We start from the raw sequence: 15232 nt of genomic DNA on the forward strand, positions 1-15232 counted from the left end.
CCCCCCCCTCCTACCCCTTCCCCATCTCAGACACAGCTGCATCGGTCGGTCAGCAGACAGCCGCCACAGACACATCCCGGTAGGTAGGCAGAATAAAGTCTGATTATTCAGTGAGCTTTGTGCGTAGGTGTGGACATATTAGCACAGCAATAACGGACACGACACAACACTCGTCCAGTCAGACAAAACGAGTACCAACAAAATCACAGAACAATCACAAAACTAGTACATCAAAACGTGCGGCTGCCAAAAGTGGCGCCCGTCCGCATAAATAAAATCGAGATTCGCAGCACAGCATAAGTACAAAAATACAAAACAACCATCAGTAATAAAGCCAAGAGGGACAGATCAGGTGGATGCTGGGTCACAACCATCCATAATGACGCGCCATAAGCTACTGGAATCGGCACTGGCGGACATACAGGGGTCCAGCGACCCGTGCTGACCGGCTTACAGGTCAAATGACTGATCAGTCAGCAGGGTTCACTACGTGACCCCACAAACTGGTCAGTAGGGTCACGCAGTGACCCAACAAACACACTTTCAGTGACCATGCAGTGCCGGTCAAGGGTCACTGAGTGACCCCACAGACCGGTCAAGCAGGGGTCGCTGACAGCCCTTCCTTGGCCCGATGACGACCCATGCTGACCGATCGGGGATCTACATAGGCGGATGAGTCATTGCTTGCCAGAATGGTAAGCCCCAATAATCGGAGACGGTTAGTGGCCGTTGCAAGTCGTCAGTCCGCCAGTTAGTAGGAGCTGCCAAACACTATACGTCCAGACATCAAAGGCAAAATACGAACGGCCAAATGGCCTCGCTGGCAGAAGCGCCGCGCATACAGTGTAAAATACTGCCAGGCCAAAGGGAAAAATGCCGTTAGCCGACACTCACTACATCCAAAATACAGCGCTGAAAGTGTCGCCACCTAGCGCGATTGCACATGATATATTCCGAGGAAGGCGTGTCTTGCACAACGGTCGGTGGCCAGGGTTAGTAGCCGCTACCCCGCCCAGCCGACCCATAGAAGCTCTCGGCACAAACAAAACGTGCCTCTACCCTGAAGCTGCGGAATGAAGCGAGCCCCTCTCAGGACGCGACGGGATCACAAAGTCAAGTGGCTCTCCAGCCAAAAGCGAACAGCTTAAAAGCACAAGAATGTCGCTTTAGACGGAAACCCCCCTGGGCTGCCTCGTGGACCGTGTCAACGGGTAAAATCCGTTTATTCAGGCCCGATGGGTTCCTCTTATCGGAGGCATGCCAGTTTGCAATACTGGATCCGTATACACCAAACCGACCCAAAATATCCATCAATGACCGGCCGATCTCTCCTCTATGTGGGGCTCCCCCCTCCCCGTCCCGGGGTGCCACCCCGTCTCCTCTGCGGCCGTCCCCTCCCCGCCGGTCGGCACTCAGCTGTCTCTGGGGCCGGTGCCCGCCGCCCGCCGCGGTCACAGGCTGACGCCACGCACCACCAGCTCGCGGGCCGGCTGGTACAGCCGCCGGCGCAGCAGCTGCAGCTCGGGGAACAGACGCAGCTCGCGCGTGGCGGCCGTGTCCAGCTCGAACACGGCCACCAGCAGCAGCAGCAGCAGTGCGGCCACCGTCAGCACTGCGTACAGCAGCACGCGCAGCAGCGGCGCTACCAGCAGCCGGCGGCCGGCAGCAGGAGCGGACGGCCGGCGGGACGGCCGGCGCGGCGGCTCCGGGGGCACACCGCGCTCCAGACGCGACACGCCCGCTGCGAAAAACAACGGTTCACAACGTGAGAACCATGGAACGCGTCTCAACTCAACACATCGACGATAGGACCGCAACTAATAACACACCAACGATTCAGCATATCATTTCAGTTCAATTCAGCTCAGATTCGATGTACGTTTTTTCGGCTACCAGGCCGAAAAAAACGTACATCGAATTACAATGTCTAGTCGTAAAAACTTGAAATCATACATTTCAGCTCAGATTGTTATAATACTTCGAATAAATAAACGAAGGCAACGAAAGTCGATTTGTTTGTTTGTTTGTTTGTTTGTTTTGTTGGGTTAGGCCCTTTCGGTCCAATGAGACCATTTCAGAGCCGGGAGGATGATAGGATATAGGGGGAGACATTGGTCTGGGCAGGCACCCTAGTGAGTCGCCGGGGCTAAGCCCGTCCAGAGGACAGGCCACCCAGCCCCAAGGCACTCACTGCACCCGGCTACGGGGTGCGCTCCCCCGTAAAGCAGCGGTGCCGCTCCAAGGGAGCAGCCCGCATGAGATAAAGTTGCCTGTCCAGCCCGGAGGGGGGTTGCGGCGTGGAGGAGAAGGATTTCAGTATCCTGAGGATAGAAGCACGGAACGGTGAGTCGATTTGTCAACAAATAATTGCGTTGTGACGGGAAACATTGCTGGAATACTACGTTTTGTACAAATGCAAGTATGTGCGCCAACTTTGACCATGTGTTAGCGCACTTACCTTGTCCGTGCAGGGATGAGTTTGTGAACTGACCTTGTCCGTGCAGGGGTGAGCCGGTGGGCACAGTGAGAGTGGTGAGAGGCAGCGGCCGCTCGGCGGACCGGTCCTGTTGCTGCTGAGATGTCAGCCCGGCAGACTCGTACGCCCGAATCGGCGACATGTCTGGAGAGAGGCGGGAGACGGTTAGAGCGACGAGAGCTGAGATAGAAGAGCGCTAATCAGCCCGCGTTCTGACAACACAGCTGGACAGAATTACGGCCAGAGTCTGACACAGGCTGACAACGGTAAGAATAAGCTCGCTAGTGAGTAAACACTAGCCGGACAGCAACACGGACCAACTTTACACAAAAATACACAAATTGACTGAGGTGAATGCAGTAACTACTTCCATCAAAAGAGCACATGCAAATGTCACGTGCGAGGAAAACTGAAGTAGCCGCTGACAGCACGCGATGATGACCAGGATACGCAACGTACAATGCGCTGGTAATGTCGCGGGATCTTCCCTAAGCCCGTTGCCGTCTGGGTCTGTTCTAGATCGCAGAGGTGCACGACGTGTACGTACACGGCAGTTTGTGTGTCTGTCTGTCTCTGTCAGTCGGCCTGTCTCTGTGCGTCACTTTGTGCTCTTGTCACTCACCGAGACTTCTGTGTCTAACACTGACCGGGACTAGAGAGCGGTGTGTACTGTGTACCTCACTGGACTGGAGGGCAGTGTGTGACTGATCTGTCTGTATGCCTGTCTAGTGTCTAACACTGACCGGGACTGGAGGGCGGCGTGTAGCTGACGATCTCGTCCAGCGGACGCAGCAGCCGGCCGCCGGTCTCCTCGGGACCACACGGGGCCACCATCATGGTCTCGTCGTCGGCCAGACTGGTGTGCTCCGGGATCGGAGAGTCGTGCGGCAGGCGAGCCGCGCCGTACGCTGTTGGGTCAGGGGGAGTCGCGTCAGAGAGTACCGACAAACAAAAAAGCGGTGCGCACGGCTGAATAAAGCAGTAAGGTCATAATTAACATCGATGCCCAACTGCCAATGATAGAGCCGCAGAGCTCAGGAAGCTGAGCGAATTAGTCAGAACGTTCTTACCATCGGATTGCAAGATTTGATAATCAAAACAGCCGCGATCACGTGTTCACTAAAATGAAAAGAATGACACCAAATGGTTTCAAGGCGTGATCACTCTCCGATAGTACGGTATGTCCCGAGTTCGACACGATATAGTACACATGGCCGAAACCCCTCAAGTTCCCAGAAAGCACGACCGCCATCCTGTCACCCAGCCCGGCACAACAGCTCTGTCCTCACCTGATGAGCTGCCCTGTGACTCGCACGGTGTTGCCGGTACACTCTGAGACTTGGGCCGGACTGATGGACGCAGCCCGTACCTAGGGGAGGGGAGAATAGTCAGCACGGGGGAGCAGCGAGTATAGGACATGGGCAAAGTGGACCGCTCATGACAGGCATGATCAGTGATCACCAGCTGACAGGGCAGAAAATTGAAAGGAGTAGGAGGAAATCCGGCGTTTGGGGAATGCGACACAAATGACGATCCAAGCTGCAGCGCTACAATTAAGCTTCAACAGGCGTCATAGTGTGAGTGCTGCCATCTTATGGGCGGACAGTAAGCAGTGGTTGCTCCACACAGTGCGCGCTGCGCACTGACACAGTGCGCGCTGCGCACTGACACAGTGCGACCATCACCTGCTAAACTGTTGCCGCTCTGGCTCTTCCCTGGCTGCTCTGGACATTACCTACTGAACTGAGACTGCTCTGGCTCTCTCCACTGGTTGCTCTATTTCTAACCTGCTGAACTGTGGCTGCTCCCGGCGCACCGGCTGTCGGCACACCTCCCGCTCGGTGCGGCCCGAGAACCGCACCCGCGAGTGACGAGAGAACAGAGAGCCGCCCAGCACCATCCGGGGCGCACTGCGGGACGACTCACACCTGCCGGCAGGGGTCACAGGTCAGGTCATAGGTCAGGAACGACCAAGAACGAGTCACACATGGCACCAGGGGTCAGAGGTTAAAGCCAGGTCAGAAATGACCCCAGGAACGAGTCACATCTGGCACCAGGGATCTCAGGTCAGTGGTCAAGGACTCAATTTGCATCCCAAGTAATAGGTCAGGTCAGACCAGGGCCGTGGGGCTGGAAGTAGAGGGCACACATAATGGTCCGCTGTCGATGCACGGGAATGTCGGAAGATTCATGGTAGGCATCGAAAGATAGACTACGGAAGATCGAATTATGGATAACAGAAGCCATCGAAACTTTTGGATGACCTGAAGGCTGAACATCACAGTAATCTTATTATGGAAACACATTCCCATACCAGGAAACTGCGAATAATGGGCATACCCGTTGAAACTCGACGTTCCACATAACGCCTGAACGTGAAGGGTAAGCTCCTAAGATTCCGAGTACAGCCGGGTCAGAGTCCGTCCAAATACTCTATTCACATTTGATCCTAGCACTACAGCTGTGATTTACATTTCACAGTAGCTGCACCGGCCCCTCATTTGGGCAGCGCGGCCCACGCCGGTCCCCACCAATGTTTGCCCCGGCCGGCTGTGGCCATTTTCTGACTAATACGGCGCCGGTGGCCGGTCGGCGACCGTCCCGGGACACTCAGTCAATACCAATTATCGGGCGCTGCTCCCGGCCGCCTGGCCAAGTGACCATGGTGGGCAGAACAGACGGCACAGGACGGGACGAGACGGGGAGCGAACAGAAAGGGAGGATAAGACGGGACGGGAAGGGATGGCACGGGGGGGAAAATGATGGGTGGGACCATAGACAGAGGTGTATGGTGGGACAGACTGAGACGGCACGGAAAAAGATGTGATGGCATTGGAAAAGACGCTACAAGGCCCGCACTCACCGCAGTGAGAAGACACGATCCCCCAGACACCACATACACCAAACACACAACCCCATCCGTGGATCGGCGCGGCCCGTCCCCATACTCACGTGAAGAACAGTCGATGCTCGGTGGCATCTCGCCAAAAGTGTCGGCACCTCTGCACCGAGTCGCTTTTGTAGCCGACTGTGCGTTTGATCTGTGGTGGCGGACGGCACGGACCGGCGGTTAGGCACGGGCCACGGCTGGCGCCCAGTGGTTAGAGGTGCACACACCGCACACACACACACCAAGCTCGGGGCGGTGAGAGATGAAAACCACACACGACACGCCCACATGCAGGCTGCTCGTTACACTCGTTATGACCACATTCTATAGACACGCATCATAACTGATCGAGCTCTACAATCCCAGTACCATCACGCAGCGTGCGCCTTAATGCAGCAAATACAGCATCTCGCAGCTATAGAACACCAGAATACAAACACCACTAAGTTAATTCACCCCACGGCAAGCAAAAAACAGACCGACCTCCTAGCCTATCACACACGCATACACGCTGCTGGGTTCAGCAAACACTAATCACAAATCCACCGCAAAACAAACTATCCCAAACGACGTCCTCACATACCTTATTTCTCGAATCTTCCACGAAAACCAGGTGCACGATGAACATTTTGTTCTCGAAGTTGAGTTTCTGAACGTCGTGCCAGCGGAAGAGGTGTGTGCGACGACCGTCTTGTAGCACTGAGATACCGCGGAAGTTGAGGCCCAGCATCACTGGGGCGCCGCGCTGGTCCTGCCGGCAGACGGGGGATGAGAGAGTTGGTTAAGGGGAATTACACTGGGGAGTTGGCTAAGAGTCACAGTGAGGCGTCACGGTCATGAGTGTAAGTTTTTTTTTAATCGCGCTACTCAATTTGGTCAACGTAACTACGTGAGCAAATATTGGCTTGTAAAACAATCACACGACTTCGAATTCATTACAAATTTTGTGATGATAAAATGAGACTAACAAAAGTCATTGCGTCTCATTTTGCATGCACTTCCGTACAATACCTAATACTTCAATCAATTTGCGGTGTGTATTGCTACCTATGAAGACACCGTTAAAAAGTGAATACCAGTAGTTAGGCGGGGGTAAATTTTTAAGGTAAATATTGCAATGATTTTACGCTCATCAATTTCGAGGAAACCTGCTATTAAATTGGTATGAGGCAGCTCTGACACAGAATCGATAAACGTCCGCCCACCCAATCAAGCCCACACTTCTCGGGGGACTGGCGAAAATGACGGCCATCCAACTGATGAGCTCGCTCTAAATTCGCCAAATCGACAGCGCTACCGGCGGCACGCAATAGCGACATCGCTCCGGCCGGCAGCGCACGAGAACGGCGCTGGCGACGGGATCCTCCAGAGACCGGCAGAATGGGGAACGTACCAACAAATGTGAAACGGAAACGGGCTTGGAATATCCAATTAAACATGCAAATAGCCATAACAGTACAAAACACATAAATTTATAGTAACAAAAGAGGCATGGTCATTAAATAGGTACCACCCGATACTGACCCTAACCATTTTCTTTCAGCTTCCACAAGATCCACCACGATCTCCAGGCCGTCTACTTATCACTCCTCCTGAACCTCCACCGTTCCTCAGCTTAGACGACAGGTATAACTTCTGTGATGATGGCCGTTCCCTAGCCTAAGACCAAAGGCGCCTCTTCCGCGGTGAGCCCCTGCCACTCCCCCTCACCTTGAACGCCTGCGGCCGCAGTCCGTAAGTGTCCAGCTGCGCGGCCCGTTTAAGCAGCGTCATCTCGGCCTGTCCGGGGTCCAGTCCGCGCGTCTGCCGACTGTGCAGCTCCATGGTGCGCTCCTCGAGCCGGCTACTGGCGCGCCAGACCAGACTGTAGTCGGAGGCGTACCGGCCGCGCTGCTCCTCCGGGTCGTGGTCACCCGTCTCCACTGGGGGCAGAGAGTGGAACGAGTCAGACGGGTCAGATGGGGCGGGGAAGACGGCAGGGGGAATTAGTCAAAGGAACGGCAGGAGAGGCTAAGAGATGGCAAAAGAGTTTGTCAGTAGGACCGGCAGAGGTGGTGGAGGTACTGAGGAGGACAGGCAGGTGGGGGAATGTAAAGTGAAAACTGCAGACACTAAACAACCAGCCATTAAATGCTGAGATCGCTTGGAGGAATACTAACGAGTACCGACCGTCGCACGATACACACCCGCTGAGCGGCGCCGACTGACCTTGGAGTACGAGAGCGGCCAGCAGGGCGGCCTCCTCCTCTGGCGGCGAGAGTCGGCCGGCGCGCAGGTCACGGCGCAGCTGCAGGTACACCTGGTAGCGCGTGAGCTCCTCCTGCAGCCGCTCCGGCCAGCCCGGGTAGAACTTCACCCGGAAACTGAACACCATCGGCCACATGTCTGCCAGACCGCGGAGAGGTGACCGTTAAACGGGGCCGCAAGCTGCACACTGATATACAGCAGAGTACACAGACAATGCATTTACTTCATACTCGTATACAGTCACACCTCATAAGAGCATCTACAGCCTCTAATACCTACACTATATATAAATTACAAGCTACACAATTAGGCATGATAATTCATGTTTCAGCCGATAGCAAACTAAGAATTTTTCTCTTTATCTATTTACCAAATGTGAGCATTTTGAGCTGCACTATTTCAACATTTATAGCTCAGATAGAAAAATAAGATAGATCACACTCACCCTTCACTTGCTTCAGGATCTGTTTTGTGGGATCGAGCCATTGCTGGAAATGATGACCACATTCATCAATGGATTGTATTATCCTATCAATTAATGCTGGGGATCATATTCATATTTGAGAGCTCAGCCTGAGGTGTTAATTCTAGGCAACTAAGCAGAAAATAAAAATTGTAGCAATAACAAATGATGGCAATAGCTGATCTGAGATTGGACCTTTTGCACATGTAGGCTCATCTCTTTGTATGCTTAGCTCTTTTATATTATCCCATATGACAAACCTAAAACCTAAAAGATACATCCAAGAAAAGGGGAAGTTTTTCTTTAATGGGAGCAGCCATGTTAAAAAGGGAACTGCCTTACCTTTGTTTTGTTGCAGTCCTCAAAACTAAGACAAAAATACTCCTTTTCCACTAGGTCAAGGTGTGCACACACTTGGTCAATCAGGTACTGTCCATTCTCCTTCCCCTGAAAAGATCAAACTTATGAAATTATACACTTCTATCAATTAAGGAAGCTTCATACATCATACCATATATTATGCTGATTTGTTAGGTAGCAATCAGCTATGATACATCAAGGATACAAGTTCTAAGGTAGAAGAAAAATGAAAACATATTATGCTATACTCACCAAAAATTCACACTGTAGTATCTCAGAATCATCAAGCAGTCTTACTGTGCATTTATATGCATACTTTTTTGTTTTGGATGAAACAAATGGCATGGCTTTTGAGAAACAAATGTTTCCTGAGAGTAAAGTGCAGCTTGTGATCACTGATCAGCAAAATCCAGGGCAGAAATTCCAGAGATTTGATATCTTGAAGTCAAGCAGACTAGATGAACCTGCAACGAAAAATGAAATTAGTTAATAAGTGTAAAAAGAGAATGAAGACTAGACCTAGGGTTTGGAGTGTATTATGAACAAGTAGCTACAAATAAGGTACTACAAGTTAATGTAGAAAAGCTAATGACCAGTTTTGAAGTATGAGGGGCCAACACATGTCACATTCTGCTGATACACTCTCTTCTAAACTTAATAAGCAGGTGTTTATTTTGGCCATTGCTACATAATTATGACAGAAGTTTTTAAGTCGCACATTCGCCCAATACTGGAGTATGCGTCACCGGTATGGAACACAGAGTACCACCAGGACTTGAAGAGACTTGAGAGCGTCCAAAGACTTTGGACCCGCCAGAAGCTTGGACTCGAGAATGCCAACTACGGAACTCGATTGCGCGAGCTTAATTTGTACTCTGTCAAAGGGAGGCTGCTCAGGGCTGACCTGATTAAATGCTGGAAGATTTTCCATGGCAAATGTACCATCAATCCTGCTGACTTGTGGATAATTGATCCCCCTTCTAGAACGCGAGGTCACATGTTCAAGGTCCAGTGCAGGAGGTGGCAGATTGATGCAAGAGCCCGCTTTTTCAGTGCAAGAATTGTCCGCGATTGGAACTCCCTGCCCGCCTCTACAGTCTGTTCCGAAACCATTGAGCAATTCAAGACATCGTTGGCTGCAGCATTAGGAGATAGGTTATTCGAGTTCATTCCTTAGTCAAATATCTCAACCTTCTGCATCCTTTGCATTTGCCAACCTAGCCCCTGTCTGCCGTGGGAGGCCCCTCCACTTCGCCAAGAGAAGTGGAGGTAAGATGCACCACGGTTCCCGACACTAATCCTCCACATTCCTAATTTCCCCACAATAACCACCGTTATGTCCCATCACGCTTCACACATTTTCGTCGTTGCTTATTGGCTTGTCTTGATTGCGCGTTTTGGCGCTGAGCGTTTGCACGTTTTGGCGCTGCGCGTTAGGCGCTGCGCGTTTTGGCGCTGAGCGTTTGGCGCTACTTGTCTCGTCCAACTTTTGAACACTGTGAATACAACAGCACATCTGTATTGCAGACGCACACCTCCGGCTCACAAACGACTTGAAACAAATGACATAGGTATATTTATGTATTGAGCCGGCACGTCTCTATCCGAAATGGGTTTCCCTTTCACTTCCATCCATCAACCTGTCCAATTCATATGGCTGAGGCGGGAAACCTACTAGGTGAGTTGACTAGGTGAGTAACCTATTCCTGGGTTGACATTTGTGACAGCATGGGCCCTGGACCCTCAGGCAATTGGAGTTGAGATTTGACACAAATAAGCCTGAACTTCCAGCTCATGTTGTGTAAAGATTTCAGCGCAAAATTGCACTGAATTTCAGCATATAAGAGCCCCCAAGGCATCTGGCATAGTGTTTTTTCCCAGTCTGGCACAAATTCACTTTCTGATTGATTTGTTGGGCAGTGGGTGAATGCTCAATGCAGTGAGATAACCCACTTGGTTTACATGGACATTCTTTACAGTTGGTGTAAATTCATGAATATGATAGCTTCTGCAATCTGGTGAAATGCCCATATGTTAGCTCAACCCACATAATTGAAATTTAATTTGCAATCAAGTAATGTTAATTTTTTTCTCCTTCAATTCATACTAGCCATAAACCAACATTTTACAGTTACTGTTGTTTGTTGAACATCTACTGTCTGCATTTCAATGAGTTACAAAAGTGACAAGAAAATCACAAATGAAAATTGAAATGAGTTGAAACTTGAAAGAACTGAATCACCAAAAATGATCACAAAGTAGGTCAAGGTTGAAGTTGAGGCATAAGCCACTTGCAAGGGCCAGTATAGCCAGGCCCCTCATAGGCGTCAACCAGGCACCCTGCTCCCAGCTAAGAAAGCAAAGTAATTTGAGGAAAAGCTTTGAACAATGTTTGGCATGTAGCCGGTTCTTCTTCTTCTTCTTCTCAGTCGTCGGTTCCACCCATCGGGTGCACCATCAGGTTGTCCTCCCTGATGACCCTCTGCTGTCCCTTATCTCAGCTTTTACGTTGATTGGTTGATTTAGTTCAGCAAAAATAAAAATCACCCGTCCCACCTCAAACCTCAATAGCCTATGGTCCAGGGGGGTTCGCTCCCGTGCCTTCAGCATTACGAAAAATGGCAACAACCCGTGAGCAGCGTCAGCGCTCACGCACATGTTCAAGGAAAACAACGTGTAATGGACTGCTAACGACGGCCCTCTCCTCCAATCAGCGTTCGGCATCTCGAGCGCTGATTGGCTGGTAGCAAACGCGTCATATGTGGGTCTCATTTTTTGCTATCAGTGAACGCTTTATTTAATACACAGTGGCCTATGGAGAATGGCACGCGGAATTGAAGGTCAGTGTTTTATTGCTTCGTACATGCGAATGGGAGTATTTGAGTGGCATTTGACACCATTTTCGAAATCTACAGTGAATTTCTGATCGACTTATGTATATATTTTTATGAATTTGACAGTATTAGTGCTACATAGTCGGTGTTTTATGTTGGTGTTGTTTCTCTGGACCTTTGTCTTGGACTTTAATCATATCTTTTCTCGAAAATGCTTGCCATAACCAGGTCTCTAAACTATATCTGTATAAAGGGAATGTGTGTTGAATATGAGGAGAAAGTAGTAATGACCATTCTGCCTATCAAACTGCCAGAAGGTGTGCTTGTAAGGTGATTGAAACTGCAGTATGGGTTGCAGATGTGGGTTTGACATCAGCATTGTTGTTGTAACCCCACTTGCCCTAATAAAATGGCAACATGGGGTTATGTACACACTATTGCACAGCCTGGTATCAAGCTGGTTGATATGTGGAGGATAATGAAAGCATAAAAACCTTTCTTAAGTGAATAGGAGCGTTGCGTCTTGTGTCTTGTCAAGTCATTCTAAATCAAATGATTGTGATTGTAACTTTTACTTCAATTTTTATTGCAAGTTTTGACCTTTTTAATCATCAAGTTTTATGTGTACCAATTTCATATCCCTGTGTAATGTCTGTGCGGCTTTGTGCAGTGCGCGTGTCTTGAAACAAACCAATTTATTTGGTACCTTTTTGTACTTCAACAAATGTATGTCAAAGGACAAAAATGTCATGTCTATTATCATTGACACTACTACAACTAACTTTGCCTGTATTCCTATCTTTCAGAGGCATTCAATTCAATCTGCTTTCCAGTGCAGTACCCAGGAGGCTGCAACTGAAACTCGCACAAAGGCAATCAAGTGTCACTTCATCAGCCTACAGCAACAGCCCATCTGTAATCAAGATATGGATGAAGTGGCATTGAAGAAGAACCAGTTCAAACATGAAAAGATGTATTTTGTTTTGGACTATTTCTTAGCATAACAGAACAGCACACTTGCTGCTTTTTGTTTGCCCTGTGTGCAGTTTTGAATAATTTTAACTATGAAATGTTTTTGCCAACTCTTCTCTTTACATAAGCTTCCTTTGTCATGCATGTGTAATTTTGAGTTTACATGCATGATGTAGGCACATTTCCCTTGGCTTCCTAAAACTACTTTGCAAGCTTTTGTTATGGACATTGGTGCTTCCTCGGATGTGTCCACGCCCAGTGGTTGATGAAGGGAGAAGAGGAGTAGGACAGCTGATAGCTATTACCAAAAATATGTGCTTGTCTGCACTTCGGACTGTTCCATCATATGCAACCTCTATTTACCTTGAGTTAAAAACATCTCATCTTTTGTTTCATTCCTAAGTGGCCATTGTTTCCGTGGTGCTATAAACGTCAAGTTTGAAGTTGGTATCCAAGTGAGCAAAATGTGCATTATTTCAGTCCGTCTTGAATCATTCGTCTTGAATTATATCCCTAACTGACATCCTGTTATTTGTCCTGCAATGTCTGTGCCTGTGTCCGCCCTTACCTCCGGCTCCAGCCTCCAACCAGCCCTGCTGAGCTCTGTCGCCGGCGCGGTGTGTCGCAACGTGCTGTTTCTCCACTCCAGCCGACAGCTGCTAGGAATCGTTCTGTGCCATGCGCCATGCGACACAGCAATTGTAAGCTGCAGGTCACATTCGGACTGATTGGCTCCGCATATGTGCATCCGGCCGAGTGCTAGTCGATATCAGGGACGTTGGTCGGACTCTGACTGTTGTGGCGGCGTGCATTGTGCTGGTTGAAGTTGTTGTATTTCTGTTAGTGAAAGGCATTAATACATAACCATGGCCGCAGCCCAATGTTATTGTGGATTTCAGAGGGAGTGGCCAGTCAGGAGGGCCCCATGTGGGTATGGATCCAGTGTCCAGTGGGATTGGCTAAGATTTCCGGCGATTGATAAACGCTTCTATGATAGTACACCTAGTCCTATTGAGTTATGAGGGGAGGTGACGTGAGGGACCTGACCTTACTAAACTCTTGTGAAAACACGATACATACGAACGGTCAGAAACCGACAGCCATTCTTTCCGCCAAGTGTCATCTTTCTGTGAAGGATTTCTTTGCACTCAGTGTTCAGAAATTGCGTTGTTTTTGGACTGTGTAGAGGCTCACGAGCGACAACATAGCTCAACAACCTGACGTACCTTAAATATGCGACTTGTACCAGAAGATCCAGCTTGATCAAAAGATTGGACATGTCAAATTTCAGCTCTTTAGCTGAAAAGAATTTTGAGCTGTCGTAAAAACCGTCAGTGTGGCACCATATCGCCTCCCCGCGCGGTCGGAAGGTAAAAGTTCGCCGGCTCTAACTAAACAAATAGTCGTCGTATCGCAAATTCATTGACGGCGTTCGAAGCGTCGTTCAATTTACTTTCGAAACATATCCTAACATTAACATTTAACTGCCTAGCGCAATCTCCAACAAGCAAAAGTTCCGTGCATTCATCCTCATACAGTGTTAGCGGCCGCCGGCCGCCGGCCGCTGACCCACATTCGCGTCATCAGGGAATGCCGCAACTAATTTATTGTTTCCAACTTTTTTCCCGGAGCGTTCTACCTGGTTTATATAGCCTTGCTATGGTCCCCTCGGTCGCGGCGACATAAGTAAACAATAATCGCGCCAGATTTGAAACTTCTTCCCCAGGCATCATATTATTCCAATACCAAAGCTCTTTCTTATGACGTCACGAGATTTCACATGCAATTGACGAATCCCCGCATCAGATTGGTGAATTCCGAATTCTTGACAAAATGGAATTCCTCTTATCTGTTTTCATCTTGGGACTCGTAAGCTAAGGCGCAATTATCTGATAAAAAGAATATTGTCTTTTAGGTATCGCATGAATAACTGTGGGGTAAAGGCAGGGTTACTTTTACAGGAAAAGTTGAGAGGGAATAAAATTCGGGGAGGTCATGACCCCCCCTCCCTCGTCGGTTTCTACGCCGACGCCTGTACCGATATGCCGGGAGTGCAGTGGCGGATCCAAGGGGAGGGGGGCAAATAGGTCATGCATGACCCCCCCCCCCCCCCGGGGCCACCAAAGGTTTGTCAGGGACACCACGGGCGTGTCAGGGGCACCACAGGCCTGTCAGGAGCACCACCGGCCTCGTAGGGGCACATTGGGCCTGCCAGGGGCACCACGGGCCTGTCGGGGACACTTCATGCTTGTCAGGGCCAGGGGCACCACGTCCCTTTCAGCGGCACCTGCGGCCTAGCAGGGGCACCACAGGCCCCTCCCCCCCCAAAAAAACTGAAATTAGGGCGCCACCAAAATAAAGTGGCCGAAATCCGTTGAGTTTTAAATTTTGGGTATAGGTAGGGGCACCACTTCGATTAATGACCCTCCTCTTGGAGTTTTCCTGGATCCGCCCCTGAGTGAGTGCGAAAAGACAAGACAATAGACAATCCCACCGATCATCCGATCGGTATATCCGGTCAAATCTGGATTTCCGGATATTTTAAGTTCCGCCCGGGCGGTGCCACTGTCCAGTGTCCACACTCATTGATGATATCTTAGTAGCGCCAGCAACGTTGACTGATGACTAGAATCTGAATAGCGAATTAATTGAAAATGGGCTCAAAAATAATTTTGAAAAAGGGGGAACTTCACAATTCCCTCCCTAGCCATTCTGACACAATTTGAAAGAGGGAGCAGAATTTTCGAAGGGGGGAAATTCCCTCTTTCCCCCTTTAAAAGTAACCCTGGGTAAAGGATGAGATGGGATTGGCCCCGCCCGGTCCTTTCGCGCACCGTTGACGTTTCATAGATCTCAGGCAGCTTATGCCAAATTGTCAGGGAACTCAGATTTGTTTTTCAATAGAAAAACACAATTCTAACGAATAGTATTTAACTATTGACAACAAACCTTCGGTTATCGTCTATGGTGAAACGAGAACTCCTTCGAAG

The 15232-nt window shown here is 49.7% G+C and overlaps 1 protein-coding gene across 1 annotated transcript; it reads right to left on the reverse strand.

Annotated features, from left to right (window-relative positions):
- Positions 1-80: 80 nt before the first annotated feature.
- Positions 81-8918, reverse strand: LOC122386082 (FERM domain-containing protein 5-like). Its single transcript, XM_043374889.1, has 12 exons — positions 8689-8918; positions 8419-8523; positions 8059-8101; positions 7575-7751; positions 7077-7288; positions 5950-6117; positions 5429-5517; positions 4264-4404; positions 3766-3845; positions 3220-3384; positions 2492-2620; positions 81-1741 (listed from the first exon to the last, which is right to left on the reverse strand). The coding sequence occupies exons 1-12, from the start codon at positions 8779-8781 to the stop codon at positions 1452-1454; spliced, it is 1692 nt and encodes a 563-aa protein (XP_043230824.1). The 5' UTR covers positions 8782-8918; the 3' UTR covers positions 81-1451.
- Positions 8919-15232: the final 6314 nt, after the last annotated feature.

Source organism: Amphibalanus amphitrite, unplaced genomic scaffold, assembly GCF_019059575.1.
Source record: "Amphibalanus amphitrite isolate SeventyFive unplaced genomic scaffold, NRLGWU_Aamphi_draft 000239F_arrow, whole genome shotgun sequence".
NCBI lineage: Eukaryota > Metazoa > Arthropoda > Thecostraca > Balanomorpha > Balanidae > Amphibalanus > Amphibalanus amphitrite.